The sequence below is a fragment of the Myotis lucifugus genome, unplaced genomic scaffold, assembly GCF_000147115.1.
Source record: "Myotis lucifugus unplaced genomic scaffold, Myoluc2.0 scaffold_0, whole genome shotgun sequence".
Taxonomy (NCBI): Eukaryota; Metazoa; Chordata; class Mammalia; order Chiroptera; family Vespertilionidae; genus Myotis; species Myotis lucifugus.
In genome coordinates, this window is record NW_005871048.1 from 13512510 (window position 1) to 13534941 (window position 22432).

Sequence of the window (22432 nt, forward strand, 5' to 3'; positions counted from 1 at the left end):
TATAGTCTAAAGAACAGTAAAATGAGATCTTTGTAAAGTGGTGCAGAGAAAAGCGTATGGATTTTGGAGTAAAATGCTTTACTTTAATTATAGCTCTGTATTTACTGGCATTTTATTTTAGAAAACCAGCCTCATTACTGGTAGGCGATAAACACAGGTAAGGGGTGGATAATTAACTACATGATCTGATTCCAAGGGCACAAGGTAGATGTGCTTATTCCTCCTCACCTCTTTCCCAGTGCCCCACTGTACCTAAATATCTTTTTCCTTCTCCAAATGCAGAATGCATGAATCTCCTTAGAAATAAAATTTCAACAGATGTATTTATCCTCCTCACCCTCTGATCTTTTAGGACAAACTCTGGGAAGATAAATAATCTTTATTAATAAATCTATCAGTTTATCTTCCTTCATGAAGAGGATTCTCCCTGCCATGTTAGGAAGAGGCACTAGGACACCTTTCCCACAAATCTGCCTGTCAAAAACAAAGTTTTCCTCAACAGGCAGTGGTTTTAAATAGTTTTTTGAATATTCTAATGGTATCACATCTACCTTTGATGTTTCATGTGTTACATTTTCTGAGAATGGCAAAATGCTGATTATATTTGGTTGCTGGGATTTTGCCTTAACATACAGGGTGATAAAAGATGTTCATTCCAGCCCTAGCCAGTTTGGCTCAGTGGATAGAGCATCAGCCTGCAGACTGAAAGGTCCTAGGTTCAATTCTGGTCAAGGGCACATGCCCAGGGTTGCTGGCTTGATCCCCAATGTGGGGAGTGCAGGAGGCAGCCGATAAATGATTCTCTCTCATCACTGATGTTTCTATCTCTCTCTCCCTTCCTCTCTGAAATCAATAAAAATATGTTTTAAAAAAATGTTCATTCCAGACTCAGCAGCAAGAGGGAGAAGATGAAGGGACAAGACAGTTATGTTCCAAGTCAGAACATAACTAGAAGAGACTACTTATACCTAAGGATAAACAATTTTTCAAATAGAGAATTCTATTAAGAAAAAAGAAATATTTTATGTGGGCCTGTTATGTTCAATGCCTGGTCTGTGCTAGGCAATTTACATTGGTATCAAATAAATTTGTTTTAAATCAACTCCATAAATATTAAACATTAGGAAGTGCTAATCACATTAAAGAAAAATTAATTCCAGGAATGGTTAAGTGCCAATGCATGGAATGGTTAAATGCCAACAGTCAGCTTCAATTGTTTTTATTACAGTAGGAGGAATTTTACTCTTAATGCATAGAATTTGAAGAAAAAAATTATATAAGCTTTAAAAAGAGGCCCTTTTGACAATTATTAATACAAATGTGAAATAAGACCCTTCAAACAAATACCAATTTCAGTAACAGTTTACATACAGCAATAATTTATTCTGAAATGTTCATTTAGTTTCTGTTGAGACACAATTCATGTCTCATTAATAAAAGAGCAGCCATCTCACCTCAAATACCAGAATATACAACAAGTTACAGCATAGCAAAAAGTCTACCTACTTTCAGATAAAATCTAGTTCAGGTAAAATAGTTTCATCCAATGTTTTACAATTAACACAGATTTTTTTTTTTTAGCACAAAAAGTGTAAATTGTTACACTGTAGCTAGCTAATGCACGTCATGTGACCACAGAACTGTTAATTGAACCATCAGTTTCGTTCATGCAGTAAAGCAAAGCAGGCTGGGTAAACTTGCTAATCAGGAACCATATTACTGTGAATTTCACAGCCACATGATTAATTATGATGTTAGATGGACTCACAAGAACTAAAACAATGTTGGTTTTTTTTTGCATAAATACCAATTTCTCCCTGATGTAAGTTTAGTCAGTTTATAATCTAGAAATGATTGGTAACAGCAATATATCATATCTTCTATCTGTAGTGTTCATTATTTTAAGACAAGCAATAATTAAAGGACAATGGGATGGGATGCTACTTAAATACATGTAAAACATACTGTACAAATATACTTGGCTTTACCATTTTCTTAACTATCAAGAGTGCCTCTCAAAATATGACCAGTGAAGACAAAGTATACTATCAAATATGGCTTCCAGAACAAAAACCCTCTAACAAGAATCAAACCTATTTACAAAATTTGTCAGTCTTTTAAAGTTTCATTTGAAACAAAATTTCTACATAGCAATTGTAATTAACACATAATTTTCTTAGCTTAATTAATTCAGCTCTTTTAAACAGACGTCACAAGGTAAGACCCAGAATGGCGCTTAGGACTTTGAGTTCCACTGGATTCTGTGTTGTCAGTTTTTGAATCTCGTTTCTTTGAGTTATTCACTGGCGTTGGGATCTGAGATGGCCGGGCTGAAGTGCTATCTGCACTGCTTTTCCTAGGGCTTGGGTTGTAATTAAAAGGAGTCACTCTAGCAGCTACAGTCCCACTAGGTGAACTGTGTTTGCTTGAGCTGCTAGAACCAAATGGGGTACGCTCAGCTATAGAACTTTCATTAGTCTCTGCTGCAGGGACAGGATTACTTTGTCCCGGCTTTGCCTCAGTTCCTTTTTGGTCTGGGGCATTTACCTGAATAAAGGAATTCAGGCAGTTTTCCAAACCCATGGTGCGTATGGGACCACTGCCATTACCCACATTTGGTTTTCCCTGATTATCTTTTGAATCTTTAGCATTTGGATTTCCCTTTTCTGAAACACTGTTAATCACTGGGGGAGTATTTCCTGTGGGAGATCTTCCGGATCGAGGGTTGTTAATGGGACAGTCCTCAATTCTCACCCAAACATCCTCTGTTTTAGAAACAGCAGGTGCCATTTGATAAATTAGTGTCTTGGATTCAGCACCATTTGCAGCACCTGAGGAAGCAATATGAGAAGTACAATTTGTGGGAGAAATTTCACTTTCTTTTATTTTTCTCCATGTTCCTTTTGTAGATACTTGGTTTTCTTTAGTTTGTTTGGTTCCTGAAATACAGTTCACATGTTTTTCATCCTCACTTTTTGCTTTTTCACTGGATTCCGATGAAGCAGAAAGAATTGAAGATGAACTTCCAGTTCTTCTCCAAGTGCTTACTCGAGGAAGGGATGATGAATGTTTGCTATGCTCACGTTTCCAGGTTCCTGACCTATTAATTGGAAGTCTGGAAGGACTTTCTGAATGGGAGCGTGCTATATCATGGCGCTTTGCAGGTCTTCCATCATTATATTCTACAGTGGGACTGAGATTAGGGGGAAGTTTTCGCCATCCACCAGACTGAACAGACGAATGTGTAGACAGAGACATATCAGGAAGGGAAGGACTTAAAACTGGAGTCTGTGCCTGGGACCTTGTGGGAGAATCTGGTCTAGAAGATGGAGAAAGAGATTCAAATGAAGCAGATTCCTCCAATTTTCTCCTTAGGGTTGGGCTTGGAGCTTCTTTGATGAAAGTTGACTGGCGTACTAATACAGGTCTCTCTGACCTATCAGATTCACTTCCGCTTGATTTAGTTGAAGACATTCTAGAAAGTTCTACCTTTTTATTAGATCCATTGCTATTATTCATCTGATTCAGTCCTTTGGAGGCAGACTCACTTCTTGGGATACTACTGCCATTTTTGGATAAACCCGTTTGTTTTGTAAGGTTCTGTTGGCTCGTCTGTCTGCCTGGAGATGTGTACGACATTTTCCCAGAACCCGAGGACTTAGTTGAAGCAGTACTAGGGGATGATGTCCTTGGCAGTTGAGATAATTTGTTAGGAGGACTTATTCCATTTCTACCAGGAGAAATTGAGTTTCGCCCTGGAGACTGCATAGGTCTACTTAACGGTTGCTGGGCAGGTCTTGAAGGAGTGGAATCTCTAGATCCTGATCTAGAAGGCCCTTTATTTGACCCAGCCAGTTGGGATGTCTGCCTGGTAATAGGGCTTAATTCTGACTTCACTGATGGTTTGGCTCCTCTAGGAGAAGTGGTGGCTGTCTGACCTTCACTAGGGCTTTTGGAGGCTGGAGTCTTAAAGGGTGGGCCTTTTTTAGAAACTGGACTTGTACTTGATGAGCTATTTCGAACTCCTGGAATGTGAATCATTGTCCGACCTCGAGAGATTGAAGGCATATTTGCTTGAAGGGGCTGTTTCAACTGGCTTGAAATTTCTGAATTAGATCGAACTTTTCCAGTAAGCAAACTCTTATAAACTTTTTTCCCTCCTTTGATGCCTTTATTTTCAGATTCTACCTTTTTAGCTTCCAATGTACTTTTCTCGCCAGGTTTCAGAATTCGTGGGCCTTTATTACACGTAAAGGGTTTTTCCTCTTGATCGGGTGTAAGATGAAATGGTGACCCCAGAGAGATTCCTGATTTCAGTGAAAGGATTGAATCTGAATCAGAAGAAGCTTGTCTAGATAAACATGCAGCAGCAGCAGCTTGATGTAAACTACTTACTATGGAATTTGCACCTTCCTGAATGGCTTTCCAATCAAAATTTTCTGAGTCAGGGGATAAACCATGTTCTGAATCTGGTCTCTGTATATCTTTCAAATCAAGTGTCAAATCTTCTGCTAATATGCCACCCATATTTCTGGGACTATGCTTTTCATTATCACCTTTGAGCCTTGAAGGCTTCTTCTTTTTTGGCATTGCAGAACTTATACATTCCTGCAACAGGTCATCTTCAGAGTCAATACTGAGAGAACTGAGAGAACTGTTTCTTGAGAAACAAACAGGGGTATCTTCTACATGAAATGATTTAGGAGCATAACCCGATGCCTGAGGTTTACTTGGTTCTCCCTGTGAGGCAGGGGGCACTGTTTCTTTGATAGGTTCATTTTCTTTGTTGTTGTTGTTTTCTTGATCAATGTCACTAAGAGAACTTAGAGAGGAATTTCGAGAAAAACAAACTGGAGTATTTTCAATAGCAAAATTCTGTAATTTTTCATCAGCTGCTGCTCCTCTGTCTGGTACGTCTTTGGATGACTGGGGGAAAGTGGACTGCTTATGCAGCATGGGTTTATTAGATTGTCCTCGATTTATTGGATGCTTTGTAACAGTTTGTGTCTTATTACCTGATTGTTGGCTCATGGTTAGTTCTGTCTGACTGTTAACTTTAGCTTCTGATTCCTTATTGTCTTTTCCTTTTCTTAATTCAGCCTTTTCCCTGGAAAGGTCAACATCATCATCATCAAAATCTAGAGAACTCAAAGAATCATTTCGTGAAAAACAGTATGGAGTTCCTTCAATAGGTGTGTAATGATGAGGTGAATCAAAAGTAAAGCTTCCTCTGACTCGATCTTCATTGTTTGGTAGCTTATCATGGAAGTCCTTGGAATTATTTTTCAGGTTCTGTTTCCTTGAATCTTTGTTGTCTGAAAAAGTTCTTTCAGCATTTAAATTATTTTTTGAATCTGTATTTTTTTTTACATGTGCCCTATATTCAGTATTCTGTGGCATAGGTTTTACTGGTGAAGTAGGTTTCTTCTTCTGACCATCTAATTGATTCTTGTTATTTCCAGATGAAGACATAGATGCTTGTTGGACCTGGTCCATTATCTTTTTCACACGGAAAGGCTTGTGACTTTTTCCTTTGGGCATGGCAGAATTAATGCATTCTGCAAGAATATCACCTTCTTCTGTTTTACTGTCATCCAGTTCAGGTATAGTTACAGATGAGGTTTTTCCTCTTTGAGCCTCATCCGTACTTCTGCCTTCTGTAGGAATGGTATCTCGTTTTTCAAATTCGCCTGTTTGTGCCCCTGCTCTAACCCCTTCTACAGCAGTTAACTCATTTGGAGGGGATTCTATTGTTAGATCACTTAGCGATGTAGCTGTGGAAAAGTTTATAGGCGTCCCTTCTACACAATATACCCGTGGCATATCATCTCCTGGTGTAAAACTAACATGCTTTTGTGCTTGTATCCTGTTTTGTGATGGCAGAAGTTTGTACACAGGCAGTTGGCTTGGTTTTCTTGCAACAGGTGGAGGTAGTTTTGAAGCACTCTGGGCCGGCTTTTTGGCTTTGCGTGAAGATTTTGTTGGCATGGCAGAAATAATACATTCTTCTAGTATTTCAATATCATCATCATCTGAATCATCTAATATGTCTTTTTCAGAATCAGTAGGTTTTTCAGCTTCTTTTTCCAGGTTTTCATTGGATTCTTCAGGCTGCTCAGATTCTGTTTCATTCACATTGTCATTTTCCTGAACTGGAGGCATTATTCTTAATTCCACATCTTTCTGTATAAATGGCTCATCGAGGCTCAGAGCACTCAGGCTAGATGAACAAGAAAATCCATCTGGAGTACTTTCTGTGGCAAAATGTAGTAAAGTATCAGCATCTGGAAGAACCTGGACCCTCTGAACTGCAGCATTAACAGCAGCTTGCTTAGGTCCACTCTCTCTCTTTTCAGCATTAGGTACTTTATTTTTAGGTACCTCTTGTTTAGCTTGCACTGTTTGAGGAAGAGGAGGAGGAGGAGGGGTTTTACTTCTGCTTGGTGGCATGGTTTGTCCAGGGCTATCTGGAAGGTCACTGGGGCTTATAATGCCACTTACCATTCCACTACAGGGTTCACTCTGAACAGAGCTAGCAATTGAACGACTCTCAAAACTATCTAGTGAACTGACAGATGTACATCTGCTAAACATGAGTGGAGTCTCCTGAACATAGTGCTCTGGTGGACTTTTAGGTGTCTGGGCACCACTTTTTGATGGCGATTTGGCCCCTGAAGAAAGTTCAACAGTTTTGTGCCTGGCCGATTCTGAAGATAAACCAGAAGCCGGGAGTCTGTTGTTTTTGGTTCTAATGTGCTGTGACACTGTTGGAACTTCATTCACAGAAACTTCAGTTGCTCTAGTTCCACTGTTTTCTTTTATTTCTGCTATCTGTAGTGTATTAGCAGAATCCGTTTCCTGTGTCCTCTGATCACATCCCATTTCATCTTCAGCTGATGACAAAGATGACAATGAACTGCACCTTGAAAAACATATTGGGGTGTCTTCTACACAGTAAGTCTGTATTGTCTCTTGGTTGATAGAGGGAACTTTACAAGAGGTGGCTTTTTGAGTCTGACCACTTCTGCTCTGTGCTGAACTGGGATGGAGCTGATTCTGCCTCTTGGCATTAGATGAAGGTGTGGATGTATTCTCACTGCTTGTAGAGATGTGTTCAGTTTTAGTGCTTTGTCCAGATGAACTCTTTGAGAATGAAAACGATGGTTTCTGTGAGGGAGGAATGTCTGTGGAATATTTTAAACTATAATCAATAGGCTGCTCCACATGTTTTTCTTCATTATATTTTATGCTATAATTTGTTGGTCTTTCTTCTTCTTCATGTTGCTCTTCCTCAGAGTAACGTTCACTATAGTTGGTTGGCTTATCATCTTCATAGTCATCTTCCTGACACAAAGACTGATTTACATTTTGATTAATTCCATGATTAGAACCTACTCGATTTGTTTCTGAAGCACTAGCTCCTCTTGACCTATATGGGGAAACACATTCTTGCTGTCCAAAATGTGGTTGGAACTTGAGGTGTTTATCATCAGTGCTCTCAGTATATACGGGATAAGTTGTGCTTTGACTCCTTGATTGTCTCTGTTCACTGTGTTTCATTTCATCTTCTATTATATGTTTGGGTCTTGCCCATCTTTCATTTTGTGAAGGACTTTGCCTTCCAGAGTTCAACTGCTCATCCGAATACTTAAGACTATAATTTATTGGTGTATCTAGTTCTCCATCATTATCATCCATATGATTTGCACTATGTATTTTATGGGCTAGGTCAGCTGGATATTGACCGTAGCTGCAACATTTACTTTCATCATCTTCAGAATAGGATTCAATCGAAGGTTTCATCTGACCTCTTTTACCATAACCATCACTACTACTGACACTATTTAAACTATCATTTGAAGATCTCTTATATTCTAATTTGGCATAAGGTATAGGACATGTCCTATTTGAATTTTCTGACTTAGGGAAGTTGTAAGTGTTTGAATGTGTGTGAGCAGTAGAGCTTCTTCTTAGTGCATTCCTCTCATCTGTCCCACAGTGCAATTCGGTGGTAGACCCAGTACTTCTGTCTTCCTGAGAAGTGTGAATGGCTGATACCTCTTCCATGACTTTAGCAATTTGGGCTGCAGTGGTGGAAATCTGCAAACTTCGTTTTGAAGAGGTTCCTGGATTTTCTGTTGCTGGGTGGTAGTTGCTTAGGGTAATTCCTCGTTCTCTCTCCAAACTTCTATCTTTTTCAGAACGAGAACTATCTAAACTTCCCCTTGATGAAGAGGAGCTGGGCAACACTGTCGTATTTAAATATGGTGAAAGGACAGTCATGTTTCCAGTATTAAAATTGTCTGACCTACTATCATCATGTCTATTGGTGTCAAAAACATAGTCACCATAAAGACTTTGCTTGTGTCTTTGCTTACTACGATGAGAGGTCTTGGGACTTAAATTGTCAATATTGTCAAAAGTTTCTGATAAGTGCTGAGCATCTAATTCTGCTTCCAGAGCTTTTTGTTTCCTCACATGAAGAGATGGCAAGCTTGAACCAGGAGACATTATATTGGCATCCTTATACTTTGCAGGTCTATTTGCCATGAGATTCCTTAAAGCTGCAGCACTTCCCATAGCAATCATTTTATGCTTTGAATGAATGAGGTTCTTGAGCATGCTGACTGCCCCCATGTCCCATAATGCCTCCTGGTCTTTAGGATTTCTTGCTGAGAGATTCCACAAGGTTCCACATGCATTACTGACTATTGTCAAACTGTGAGATTTTAAGTGTTGTAATAAGGTTTGCAGGCAGTTGTTCTCTCTTAGGATTTGCCTGAAATAAAGACCACAAAATTAAGGTCAGAACCTGTTTGTAGTAACAATGAATAAAAGAATAAAAAACAAATTTAAATCTAAATATAATTATTAAAACAGGCAAAATAAAATTGTACCAATTTATACTATAAATTCCAAGCATTCCACATCTCCTTTTGTTCTATCTTAGTTCATTTAAGGTTTATTGTTTTAAAGTACTCCTCTGTCAGGCTAAAAGAAGTACAATGTTCATTTTTTAAAAACATGTATTTTTATTGATTTCAGAGAGGAAGGGAAAGGGAGAGAGATAGAAACATCCATGATAAGAGAGAACCATGGATTGGTTGCTTCCTGCACGCCCCCTACTGGGGATTGAGCCCGCAATCCAGGCATGTGCCCTGACCGGGAATCGAACCTGTGACCTCCTGGTTCATAGGTTGATGCTCAACAACTGAGCCACGCTGGCCGGGCAGTACAATGTTCATTTTAATCTATTTTGCATATCCTATCTGACCCGATAGCTTATTAAACTTTTTCTTAAACAGGTACATTTACTTTATTTACATGGTGACAGAGTTTCTGAATAAGGATTATTAAGTGTATCCTGCTGAAAGGGACTTTGTGGTAAATTAACCAATCAATAGATCTTTATGTATTCAAGGAGCATACTGTAAGCACCCAGATTAGCAAACTGACTTTTAGAGCAATCGCTATGTCTCTGGCTAGATTCTGTGACACTGCCATCCCCCTTACAAATGCTCTCTGGAAACATTATTTCTAAATTTAAAAGAAAGGTTTTCAAAACACTTAGAGGTAACTATAAAAATAAGGATTGAGAATCAACATCATGAACTTTGGGACCTGAAGAGCTACAGGGTACTTAATGCAGTGTAAGCTGAAGTTAATGACAAAATATTCAGCTTTAGTGGACTTTAAAAGTGATTGGCAAGGATGTACAACAAAGTTTTAACATGGTCTTCTTTCAGGAGTCCAGCAGACACCTGAGTGCTTATTGAATTTAAAATGACTTCTTTGTATAGCAGAAAGGGCTATAAGGCTTATAATTTACACATCAAAAATTAAAGAAAAGATGTTTATATTTGTGTGGTTCTTTTACTATAAGTACTACATGATCTGTTTGAAAACGAGAGAAGAACAATGTTGAATAAAATGAATATGCTGTGAAAAATATTAATATTTTTGTTGGCATTATACAGAGCCCAAGTTCTGAAAATGTGTGCTCTGCATCTGAGGTGCTCTCTTAGGTATCACAGGTCTAGTAGACTGGATGAGTGGCTGTTGGCTAAATAATATGATTATTGATGTTAAGACACCATTAGAAAAATGTAAACAACTGTATTATCTGGATCATATCTATAGGTTTTGTTTTTGTGATTTTAACTTTTTCCTCTATATATGCATTATACCTCTTAGCCATCATTTGTTCATTTCTAGACATCTTTATGATACTATAAACTTTTATTACTAATGAGTAAATTAGAAATTAAAATAGTTACTTTTTCACCACAATAAATATAATTTGGCTTAGAACTTGCATAATTACACAAAACAAATGGGTCTTTTTGAGGGACTGAATTCTACACCAATTTAATTGTACACTAATTAAAAGTAATATAAAACTCTGTATTTACCTGTGATCCTCGTTTGTTGCTATCAAGCTGGACACATTCCGTAATATCCCACCTCCACTTTCAATAATGGCTAAAGTATTTGTCTGGCTCCGGTAAGTGAGAGTGCCAACCAAAAATGCAAGTGCACCATCTACAGCACATATATCAGCTTTATTCTCAGTGCAATGTGCTGACAAATTCCATAAGGCACTCAATACACTTTTGAGGGTTGATTCCTATTAAGAAACAAATTATGTGTCATCTAATTAGAGTTGGAATTTGTCCCTCATAACTTCTATGTTTACTTCTTTTGAGTAAATTTTTTTTCCGTCCTCTGCTGCTCACCCTTCACTAGTAAATTATTAGGAATTTCCCATTTAGAAAAACTTTCATAAAATAACGAATGGAAGGAAGTCACTGATATCCCCATAATAAAAGCAGAACACAGCATTAAACTAATAACCTTCCTGAAATTTATTCTTAGTGTTTAGACAGTACACACATACCTTAAAAGAGCTTATAATAGCAACAAAATTGATGTGCATGCTGAAAAGATAACATTATCAGGATAAAAGAAACTACAAAAAAACCTCTATATGTTGATATAGAAAGATATCTAAGAAGTATTATTAAATGAAAAAAGCAAGTTGAAGTGCAGTATGTACAACATTCTGGTTGGATAAAACACACACATACACACACACATATATTAATATGTAGTTGATTCAAAAATAACAATACAACTTATTAAAAAGAAAGCACACTGGGAAAACTCCAATCCTTAAAATTCCCAAAGAAACAAAGTAATTACAAAACCAGAACTCCCTGGTATACAATATCATAGAAAACTCTCAAATTATAACTGCCACAGAAACACTCTGTATATATAATTAAGGATATTTGGTCAAAACCTGCCATGACCCTGATGCTAGTCTTTCCTCTTATTACAAATAAATCAAGGAATAAATATGCCTTAGAAATCTACTCCACTATCACAGTTAGAGGTATTTCAGAAGATACAAACATTTCAAATTGATACCTGCCTGAAGGTGCTAACAACTTACTTTGGGAAAAAAAGATGCAAACCTATTTCCATGAAACAAAGTGCTCTAAAGGAAAGATAGTTTCTACCTAAATTTAATCAAATAAAAGACTTCATGCAGGAGAGCAACTTAGTAGAAGACCTGTACACTCAGGGACAGTTTCTTCTGGCAGGGAAAATAGAATGAGGAAAGGCATGGAAATGGGAATCAGGAAGAAAGAACTGAAGAACAGAAAGAAGACAGAGAGGAGATCAAAACTCCATTCTGGAGAATAGTGGGAATTAAGGTCAGAGAAGTCAAAGGTCTTGAATGTCACAGCAAACATTTTGGGCCCACTCTAAGAAATAGCCACTGTATTATCTTTATCAGGACATTCAATGAATGAAACAATCTAGGAAGAGTTTTATTTATTTTTATTTTTTAAATATATTTTTATTGATTTCAGAGAGGAAGGAAGAGGAAGAGAAAGATAGAAACATCAATGATGAGAGAGAATCACTGATCAGCTGCCTCTTGCATGCCCGACAATGGGGATCGAGCCCACAACCGGGACATATGCCCTGACTGGGAATCGAACCGTGACCTCCTGGTTCATAGGTCGATGCTCAACCACTGTGCTACACCAGCCGGGCAAGGAACAGTTTTAGATACTATTTATGAGAAGGCAGGAAGAAATGCTTTCACCAATCAAGATGTGAGAAGGATATGAACTCAATTTTATAACTGACATAAAGGGGGGACATTCAAAGTATCCCGAGAACAGAAAAAACAGCAAGCGTTTAGAGTGAGCTTTTAAACTTCAACTGGCCCAGGAGGAGAACTGAAGATAGGAAAATAGAAGTTGCTCTCTATAAGACTACTTGTAGAGGGATGAGGGTTTTGTTTCAAAGAAGCTTTACAGTTAGAATTAGAGGAAACAAGAACAAATGGTTAGAGGCTAAAATTACAGGTGGCAAAAACAAAGGGAGGGGGCTTCAAAATAAGGTGTGTGATAAAGTATCAAATATAGGTGTAGGTAGAAAAAAAACCAAGTTAATGTATAAATCTAGATTTTACTAATTAGAAGAAGAATTAGGAGGGACTGAAGGAGGTATACGAGTTAAGAAATGGAGCAAGTGACTTCAGGATCTTGGCTGTTACAGGAAAAAGGGAAACTGAAGGAATTAGAATAATTTTTTTTTTAATTTTCAAGAAATAGGGCTTTCTATAGATAGATGCAACATAAAAGGCTTTCTTCTCTCTATCCAGTCAAGAAGATATAAAAGACAAGAGAAAGAGACTTAACATCTTTGAGTGAACAGTAACACTTGGGGCACAGACTGCAGGTGAAGGAAAGGTTCTATTGTGTAGAAGAGTAAAAGCCAGCTGAAGGAAGTTAAAATGATGGAATATAAGGGAAATATGAAAGGTAGTTCTGATTTTCTAGGTCATTAGTAGTAAATGAAAATGAGGAAAAGATGATGACCCGAGAAAGAGAAATGTTCACAATGACTGGATGTAGAAAAAGAGGCAACAAATAAATTTTAATGCTGCTAACCAGAAGCAGGCCCAAATCAAAATTGGGTATCGTAAACTTCTGATGGGCCAGTTTTTCCAAGATTGGACTTGCATTTAAAATTTATATATGAATTTAGGGAGAAATGTTCTTTAAAGTACTACTCTTCCTTTATAAGAACAGAGTTTGTCTTTCCACTTATTATGATAGTCTTCTTTTATGTTCCCCCGAAGGATGTATTTTTAAATCTAGCTTGCTTGGTTTGCTGCAATCAGTTTGTACGTAGATATCTAAGGTCCTTGAGAGATGATAAAGTCATAAAGTATTCAGCAGCAGTACAAGTTCTCGTAATACAGATAAATCATAAACTCTTTCTGAAAACATGCAGGGTTGGTTAATTAGGAATCTTAAAATGTGTATAGTACCATTTTTTTGTTGAACTTTACTGAAGTATAACTGGAGAATAAACTGCACACATTTCAAGTGTGCAATTTGATCACCTTTGATGCTTCCATCACGCCAATCAAGACAATAAACATTTACTTTAATTCCTAGTAATTCCTTGAAATTCACCCCAACCCCAGGCAACTACTGGTCTATTTCTGTCATTATAGATTACTGCATGTTTCAGTTCATTCTTTTTATAGCGAATAGTATTCCATTTTGGATATTCCACAGCTTGTTTACCCATTCCCCTTTTGATAGACATTAGATTTAGTTCTAGTTTTTGGCTACCACAAATAATATTGCTGAACATCTGTGTATAAATTTTTGTGTGAATGTAAATTTTTGTTCCTCTTGGGTAAATATTTAAAGAGTAAAAAATGTGTTTTAAGGTAGGTATATGTTTAACCTTTAAAAACATTGACAAATGTTCTCCAAAGAGTGGTTATATCATTTTACATTCCCATCAGCATTGCATGAGAATTTCAGCTGTTCAACATCCTTGACAACACTTGGTCAATCTTTAAATTTTAACCAATATACCATGTGTAATGGTATTTCACTGTAGTTTTAATTTACATTCTCCCCAATGACTAATGCTGTTGAGTATCTTTTCAAGTGCTTAATGGCCATTCAAGTATCTTCTTTTCTGCAGCATCAGTACCAGTGTTCTGCCAATTCAGCAGTGTTTTAAAGGTATCTTCATGCAGACCCTAAATATATTTGAATATTATCTTTATAGCCAGTTATTTAAATGTTTCTTATTTCTAATCATTTTTCAGTTGATTTTACTGGGTTTTCCAGGTATAAAATAATATAACTTAGCAAAAATACATAAATAAACAAACAATAAAAACCAAAATGTTTTGCCTTTTCTGAAAAGAAAATTTTAAAGAAAGAAAATGTAGGCTGTGGTTCCAGGAGGACTGGTTGGGTGAAAAGAAACCTGAATTAGCTAAGAAGACTTGCTTAGTCCCTCTCAAATTTCAAGTTTAATAATAATAATTTAAAAAATCTTAGTTTCTGAAATAGATATCCCACCTGGACATACTTCTTTTTACAAACAAATTAATATTTGGGGATTCCTCACTCTTGAGTGAGTGAGTCTGATCACCTCTTTGCTAAGCTGACCATGAAAATTTGAGAACTTTGGGGGATTGAGATTTATTATTTTGTTTTGTTAATCCTTACCCCAGGATATTTTTCCATTGATTTTTAGAGAGAATGGAAGGGAGAGGAAGAGCCAGAGAGAAATATTGATGTGAGAGAGACACATCGACTAGTTGCCTCTTGCACATACCCCGGCCAGAGCCAGGGAATTGGTGCCCTTGACCAGAATTGAACTCAACCCTTCAGTCCGCGGGCTAACACTCTATCCACTGAGCCAAACCAGCTAGGGTGGGGGATTGAGATTTTAAGAGAACAGAGACAACACTTATACCAGTGATTCTCACCTGGGGGCGATTCTGTCCTTCCTCCCTTCTGGGGAACATTTGGTAATATCTGGAGACATTTTTGCCTGTCAGGACTGAGGGGAGGATGTACTGACATCTAGTGAGTAAAGGCTAGGAATACTGCTAAACATCCTACAAAGCACAGTTCAGTCCCCCCAAATAATTATCTGGGCCAAGATGTCAACAGTGGCGAGTCTGAGAAAGTTTAACTTACAGTAGGCTACAGTATAATCTTTTCCATCTTAATACTTCAGGAGCTTGGAGTAGTCTAGACTAAGGACTGGTGAGATAAACAGGTCAAGAATTGGGAAATCTGTGTGGGAGAGGGTGACAAAAAAGTATCTAAGGATGAAACCATATTACAATACTAAATGTTTTCAAAGGTACCTTTTTAACTTCCAAAGCACATTCCATCAATGCTTTCACACTTCCAACTTCACGCAATGTCTTTTTACTATTTACATCTGCTCTCCAAGACAAATTCCTCAAAACACTTGCAATAACCTGCAAATGAATCGAGTTTAGAATACTTGTATTAAAATGATTTATACTGTCTGCATTTTTTATTTTTAATGCTAGCAGAGTAGAAATCTATTAAGAAATTCCTCTTAAATGCTAATATGATGTCAAAAGGAATTCCTATAATTATTTTCCTTTATTCTGATGTTAATATAACTGTAATTTAAACATGAGATACTAAAAACTGAGCCACAGCTTAAATTAATCTAAATCAGAATATTCACCAGCTAATATCCGAGAAAAACAATTCAAATTCTAAGTAGTACCTGCTGTAAGTCCTCACTTTCAGATTTTAGTTGGGCCACCAGTGCTCTCATGCAGCCTTTCATAGAGCATAGTGTAGCCTGCAAAAATCAGACATGGAACAGAGGGTCAGTCACAAGGCAACCTGAAGGTGTGCTTCATTTTTGACCACTAAACTTAAAATACAGTTGTACTAGTCCCACTTTAATTATAGCTAATATTTTACCCATAAAAGATTTAGAATCAGATTACATAAATGAGAGAAAAATACTCTCCTAATCATTTGCTATCTGTTCTTCTCTTGGCAAATTGGAAAAACAAAGTGAATAAATGATAAGAAATGAGAAGCAAAGGATTTTTAAAGTTCTCTCATTTGGATACAACCAGTATGTGTGTAACACACTGGTCATGAGGATTTCCAGATGTTTTGCAATTAAATAAATCCACTACTGAGTTCTATCTTTTGCTCTTGTTTAATCATAACACAACCAAATGAATAAGGATGTACAGTGGGATGTGAAATACAGGTTTTTATTAGTCAGTGTTTAATGAGGAGAGTGATAAAAAGAAAACCAGTGAAAAGTAGTTTGTATGAAGTAAACTAACTCATCAAACCTGAGATGTCTTAAGAAATGGATCTTCTAAAACATACCTTGTTGGCTACATCTCCAAAAGTCAAGTTTGTCAAAGCCATTCCAGCATATCGTCTTAATGTAATACTGTAGTGGTCATTAGTAAGCCCATACATTTCACAGTCCACTTGCAATAATTCTGCAATGGCCTGTAGTCCCCCTAATTTAAAAAGGGCAAGAGGAAAAAGACAATAATCTAAAATAAAACAAACTGGTACCAAGTTTATAACTTAAATATTAGGAAAAAAAATCTCAAGAATGAGAATACATGGTTTAAATTTGTCTTTAGAATTACAAGCTACAAAAAATGTTATAGGACTTTTGTGTAATACATTTATAAAATACAACTGACAACTATCCCATTTTTCGCCAGTTTCTCCACCCTCCAGCCCTTGCCTTACTAAGTGAAATGAGCATTACACTCTATTTACTACACATACACTCTATCTTGTCAATGATGGAGAAGGCTATTTTTTAACACTAGGTCTTCCTGAATGTAAACAGGTAACTTGTTTTTATTATTAGGACTTTACACTCTTCATTGTTGCACACACTTGCCTAATTACTTTAATATTTTTTACCTGCTGAATAATTATCCTTAAGAATACTGAAAGTTACCAACTAAACTGTGCATGAAGCAAAGCTTATTTTTTATTTTTATTTATTTATTTTTTAAATATATTTTATTGATTTTTTTACAGAGAGGAAGGGAGAGGGATAGAGAGTTAGAAACATCGATCAGCTGCCTCCTGCACACTCCCCACTGGGGATGTGCCCGCAACCAAGGTACATGCCCTTGACCGGAATCGAACCTGGGACCCTTCAATCCGCAGTCCGACGCTCTATCCACTGAGCCAAACCGGTTAGGGCAAAGCTTATTTTTTAAAATGAAAAATAATTATCTGTTCAATTTGATACTAAGTTCTATAAAACTACTTATTCATATTTTTAAAAAAGTTTACTTTTCTTTGATACTCACAGGTGTCAAATACCAACTATACTAGGATTTAGTATTTTCTTTCCCCTTGATTCCCACCACTGGGTATGCTCAACAATGCCCACAGTGGTCAACACTAGGAAGGCAAGGAGAAAAATGATGAGAAAGGAAAGGGAAAGACATAAAGGCAGGGGTAGTAAAAACAAAACAAACAAAAGGCAACGCAAAATGGTGAGGGGGTGAACAAAAATAAAAATGTATGGAGGCTACTCAAATATTATTCATCAACAATATTAATCATTGTGGAAATGAGAATATTGTTTTGTCACAGAGAAGTGGGTTACACAAAAAGAAAGGATGAATACAAACAGACAATTCTTGGATACTGTAAGTCTAAAGTGTCAGTTCATTAATCTGAGAGAACCTGTACATTTAATATTTTGCAAATAACCTGGAAGGGTCAGTATATAGAGGAATCTGAAAGTTTGCAAAACAGACAAAGTTCTATCTTGGATCAAGAATTCCAGGCCAGGGGATTTAAGTATAGGAAGATTCACACAAATTTTTATAATTAGCAGAAATGACAGATAAGTTTAATATAGGTAAGTGAAAATTAATTTGGTTAAGGAAAATCTAAATCGTATTTAGGAAGATTTTCCTCCAACTCCCCATAATGATGGAAAATATATGTAACAGTGAACAAAATACAGTCACTGTCTATATGGAGTTTATAGATTACAGCAAAGACAGACACTGAACAACTAATTAAAGTGTGCTGGACTGTGTAAGTACAGGGCAAAATAACAGCTGGACTTAACTTAGACTGAGGAGATCAAGAAAAAGGCTGAGGAAATAATGTTTAAGTTGAGACTTAAATGATGGAGTATCTAAAAAGGTGGAGTAGGAATAATAAAGCATTTTAGGCAGATGAAATAGCATGTGCAAGGGCCTCTGGGCCTGAAATATACAGTGGGGCCTTGACTTACGAGTGTCCCGACTAACAAGTTTTTCGAGATACGAGCCGTCTCTCGGCCGAATTTTTGCTTTGAGTATTTTTGCTTTGAGTTGCGAGCTAAAATTCGAGTTACGAGCCAGCTTCATATACCCCACCGCTAGTTGGCGCAGCGAATGTCACAGTGAACGCCACAACATCAGCCCAGCAACACGTGTCTCACTCGTTCACTTTTTGATTTGACATACGAGTAATTTGAGTTACGAGCTCCATCACGGAATGAATTAAACTCGTAAGTCAAGGCCCCACTGTACAGCATCAAGGTTACAGGAGGCTACAAATGGGTAGAGGCCAGAACATGCAAGACTTTATGTACCATACTAAGGACTTCAGGTAGGGGAAGGAAAAATTATATGTGTGCTCTACATAGAGTGGTGGTTGAAGGGTGCAAAACAGATTATGACTGGAAGTTGGGAGACAAGTAAGACAAAGTACTGCAGAATATAAGAGATGATAGAGGTTTGAATTGGGGATGAAAAGAAGAGCAGTGATTTGAGATATATTTAAGCAGCAGAATTAAAGACTCAGTTACTAGCTATAGAAGAGAAGGACAGAGTCATGGATATCTTTCAAGATTCTGGCTTGAGCAACTGGGTTGATTGGAATGCTATTTTCTGAGAAAAGAAACCCTGGAAGAGAGAGAGATCTGGGGATGGAGGAGATAAAAATTTCAGTTGTGGCAGCTGAGTAAGAAATGTCTGTAAAACCTTCCAAGTAAAGATGTCAGAGGACCAATTTGATAATGTATTTAAAACTCAGGAGAAAGAACTTGGATTAAGATGTAAATTTAAAAACATTGTAATTGAAGTGGAAGACACTGCCTATGGAGAGAGGAGAGAGGAAGAGAACCTTGGAGAGAGCTCTGAGGAATTCCACATGTGATGCTTGGATAAAGAAGAGGAGCCAGGAAAAGAACTGAGAGTTTTGACCCAGGAAATTGACCTTGGGCGGGGGTCAGGGGTGGGGGCGTCACTGTTGACCTGAAGACAGTGGCCCTGTGTACTGATGAAATCACCAAAATGTTGAGCATTATAAAGTAGACGCTCAAAACCAAAACAAAACATACTGTGCTTTGTGCCTACATTAAATCCTGCCCAGCATAGCGGTATTTGTGATAAAGATTCCAAGAAGGCACTAAATGAGCAAAGAGTTGAGTACTCTTGTATGGAAAAACTACAAAATCTTAGGATTTGATTCTGAAAAAAATAAAAATAAAGAAGGATATGGCCAATGTGAAAAAAACCATGAAGAACATGGCTAATGAGAAAAGAACATTCAATAGAATTTAGGATATCAGATAAAAGAGAGAGCCCTTTATGTTTCAGGTAAGTAAAAATATGAAAATTCATGATTGTTAGAAAAAAAAATAGGTTGCTCTGAGAAAAATGCAAAGATAATGAGCATGTCCTTCCATATTTTCCTTAGTGCCTATGTTAGAAAATAGGGCCCATATGAACCAAATAGTACCCAATATGGTATATCGTAACATTATAGGTAGTAAAGGACCAACAGCTTCTGGTGATATTCAACAGAATCTTTAATCCAAAAAAAGATAACAGAAAGATGATATAATTTTTAAAGTGTGTGTGTGTGTGTAAACTTGGTTTAGATAGTCACACCATTAGCCTCATTCTAAAATAAGTATCAGGGGCCCAGCATCAATGTTTTATAGATTGGTGTTTCATAAAATATCTTGACCAGGAGAATTACCTAAGTTACTTATTAAATATGATTCCTAGGCTCCCCCCTGGAGATTGCTTTACTAAGCCAGGTTGCTACCGGGCCAGAGTACCTACATGGTTTGACAAGTAACTCTAGTGTTCATTATGATCTGGTTTCGGAAATATTAATGCAAATAAACCATGAGTTCCTGGAAAGTCAGGACTAAGTCTTAACCTTTTTTTTTATATTTAGTGCCTAGCAAAGTTTCTGGGTCAGAGCTAAGAATTAATAAATTAGTAAATATATCACTACTGTTAAGAGTCTAAAACTTGCAGTACTAATAGGTGCAAACTTATATGACCCTGATAGCTGTAGAATCTTCTTGTATGGACAAATGACAGTCCCAGATGACTGGGTTTAGGAATTTCCCTTCACCTATTAGGGACTTTCCCCCTCCTTATCCCTCATAGTCAGATACTTGATGCTTTCTTACTCTATTTCTCCACAATCCACAAACCTTGATCCTTCTTTTGTTCCAGTGCAAATTCGGAGGTTAGGAATGAGAAGAAGGCAATCCTCTGTGCTATGTCCCAGCAGTCACACCCCAGATGCCCCATCCTGCTCCTCACCTGAAAGCCCCTGCCCTAGCTCCTGTGATGAAATGCCCCGGGTAGCCTTCCTACCTGAAGAAGGAAGAGGAACAAATACTGAGTCTACGATTTACTTTGAAATTCAGATGATTAATGTGTCAGTCCTAGTCTACAGTCCATTGGAACACAGGAACATTTATAGAAAAATCTTGGCATTAGCTTAAGCTTGGATTAATTTTTCTGTTTATTATTTTTAACCCCTTCCCATTATTAATAGTATTTAAAAAAAATCCATCCAAACATAAAACTTTCACAAATGTCAAGACTATACTGAGGTGGGGAGAACTCCTAAGATTATACTCAATTCCACAGGAGGCTGAGGGAGGTGGTGGGGGAAGGAGAGATTCAGGTGGGCCAATTGCTAGGGCCTGTGGGAAGAAAAGCATGGCTGGAGGACAGGCCCGAAATCAGAAGTACATAGCCTCCCGAAGTAATGACTCTGAAGGAGACAACACTCATTTTGGCTGTCCAGATTCTCTGTAAAGTCTCATGACTTTGTCACTTTTAAGATAAATGATGAATGATAATGATGAGGGTGACAGGAAAACAAAGGGGGGGCTGGAATGCAATGTAACATAAACAGCACAAAAAGCCAGGGCACAGCTACACTAAGATGGGAACCCAGTGTACGGTCTTGCTTGTGGCACCACTAGAGAGATCCAGTTCACATGAGATGGCTCAGCAAGATGCAATTTATAAATATCACCTGTGCAAAATGAACCTAGAAATCAAAGAAAAACCGTTACATGAAAAATGGGGTGCACAAATGTAGGTGTGATTAGAGTGTGTGATAACACATACCTAAAGAAGTGTAATCCTACCAAAATTAATAGAATGTTTCTGATTTAAATTAAAGCATAATGCTTTTCCATAATAACCAGTTTCAAAGATACCATGCTGCTTATCATGAAAATCCAGTAAAAGACTGATAACCACAAAGGTAGATGAGTATCTTCTGGTGTGCATCAGAAGTGACTCAGTTCAGGAACAATGAAGGAGCTCCACATTTCAAAATAATTCAAATTACCCTCCCTGTCAGCTGTCACACAGGGTCTACCTTGGCAATAGGGGCAAGGAGTGGCCTATTTAGTAATTTTTCCAATCTATAACTGAGATTTTGAAAATCCAAGTTAGTTTGGGGTAGCAGCTTCTTTATTTAGAACCTTTTCTTCTCTGGAAATCAGACTATCATCATTTGCTACAAGGAGGAAGCAGCTGGTAATATAAGTTAGTGGCCTTATATTCAATTTCAACAATGATGAAATCTTTAGTATTTTTCTATGGCATTAAGAAACATTTCTGTCTTACCAAGTTCATTCATTGCATGTCTATGTTCTTCATCAAACGAAAGTTTCATTAGAACACACACAGCAGGACAGATCTGATGTTCAACAGGAGCTGGCACTAAAAAATAAAATTGACATAAACCATAATGCTTTGTTTTCTCAAAAGAAATGATGTTTATTATACTTGAAAAATACACAGGGCTCACTAACATATCCCTAATACACAGTTTAATGGTTCAATAAACATTTGCTGAGTAGATAAATAAATATTACCAACATGGAAAAGAAAATATGAGTAAAAGGCTTTTCTTGGTTCCATAAAAATGTTTACCATTCAATTGCCCTTGACCAAGTCTGTTAGAATAAGACCCTTGCAGGTTTTTGCTATAACTAAAATAATTTAAAACTATGTTTACTATATGAAAGAATAAAAACATTTTGGTATAAAATTAATTTTATTTATAATTTCTACTTAAACTATTGTCATGAGTGTGGGTTAGAAGCACATCACTGTGTACAAATGTAGTAGAGAAAGCTAGTATAAACCTAGTAGAGAAAGTTTACTTACTATATTGACAGATACTAGATAGTAAAAATTTAAAGAAAAGGTATCCAAGAAAATATACCTCCACATTTAGTATTATGCACAAGGTTTCAAAACTTG

At 37.0% G+C, this 22432-nt stretch overlaps 1 protein-coding gene across 9 annotated transcripts in view; it reads right to left on the reverse strand.

Moving 5' to 3' along the window:
* Window positions 1-1202: 1202 nt before the first annotated feature.
* The window catches only part of APC (APC, WNT signaling pathway regulator), a 104393-nt gene continuing 83163 nt past the window's right edge, over window positions 1203-22432 (reverse strand). For 5 of the 9 annotated variants that reach the window (XM_014462986.2, XM_023747945.1, XM_023747986.1 and 2 more), the window contains 7 exons: window positions 21791-21886; window positions 20462-20515; window positions 16242-16381; window positions 15613-15690; window positions 15215-15331; window positions 10413-10627; window positions 1203-8779 (listed from right to left, as the gene is read on the reverse strand). In XM_014462986.2, coding sequence (XP_014318472.1) covers window positions 2200-8779; window positions 10413-10627; window positions 15215-15331; window positions 15613-15690; window positions 16242-16381; window positions 20462-20515; window positions 21791-21886 — 7280 coding nt within the window. In that variant the 3' untranslated portion in view covers window positions 1203-2199. The remainder of the gene's footprint in view (window positions 8780-10412; window positions 10628-15214; window positions 15332-15612; window positions 15691-16241; window positions 16382-20461; window positions 20516-21790; window positions 21887-22432) is intronic. The other 4 variants (XM_006081157.3, XM_006081152.3, XM_023748068.1 and 1 more) reach the window with 1 other exon arrangement.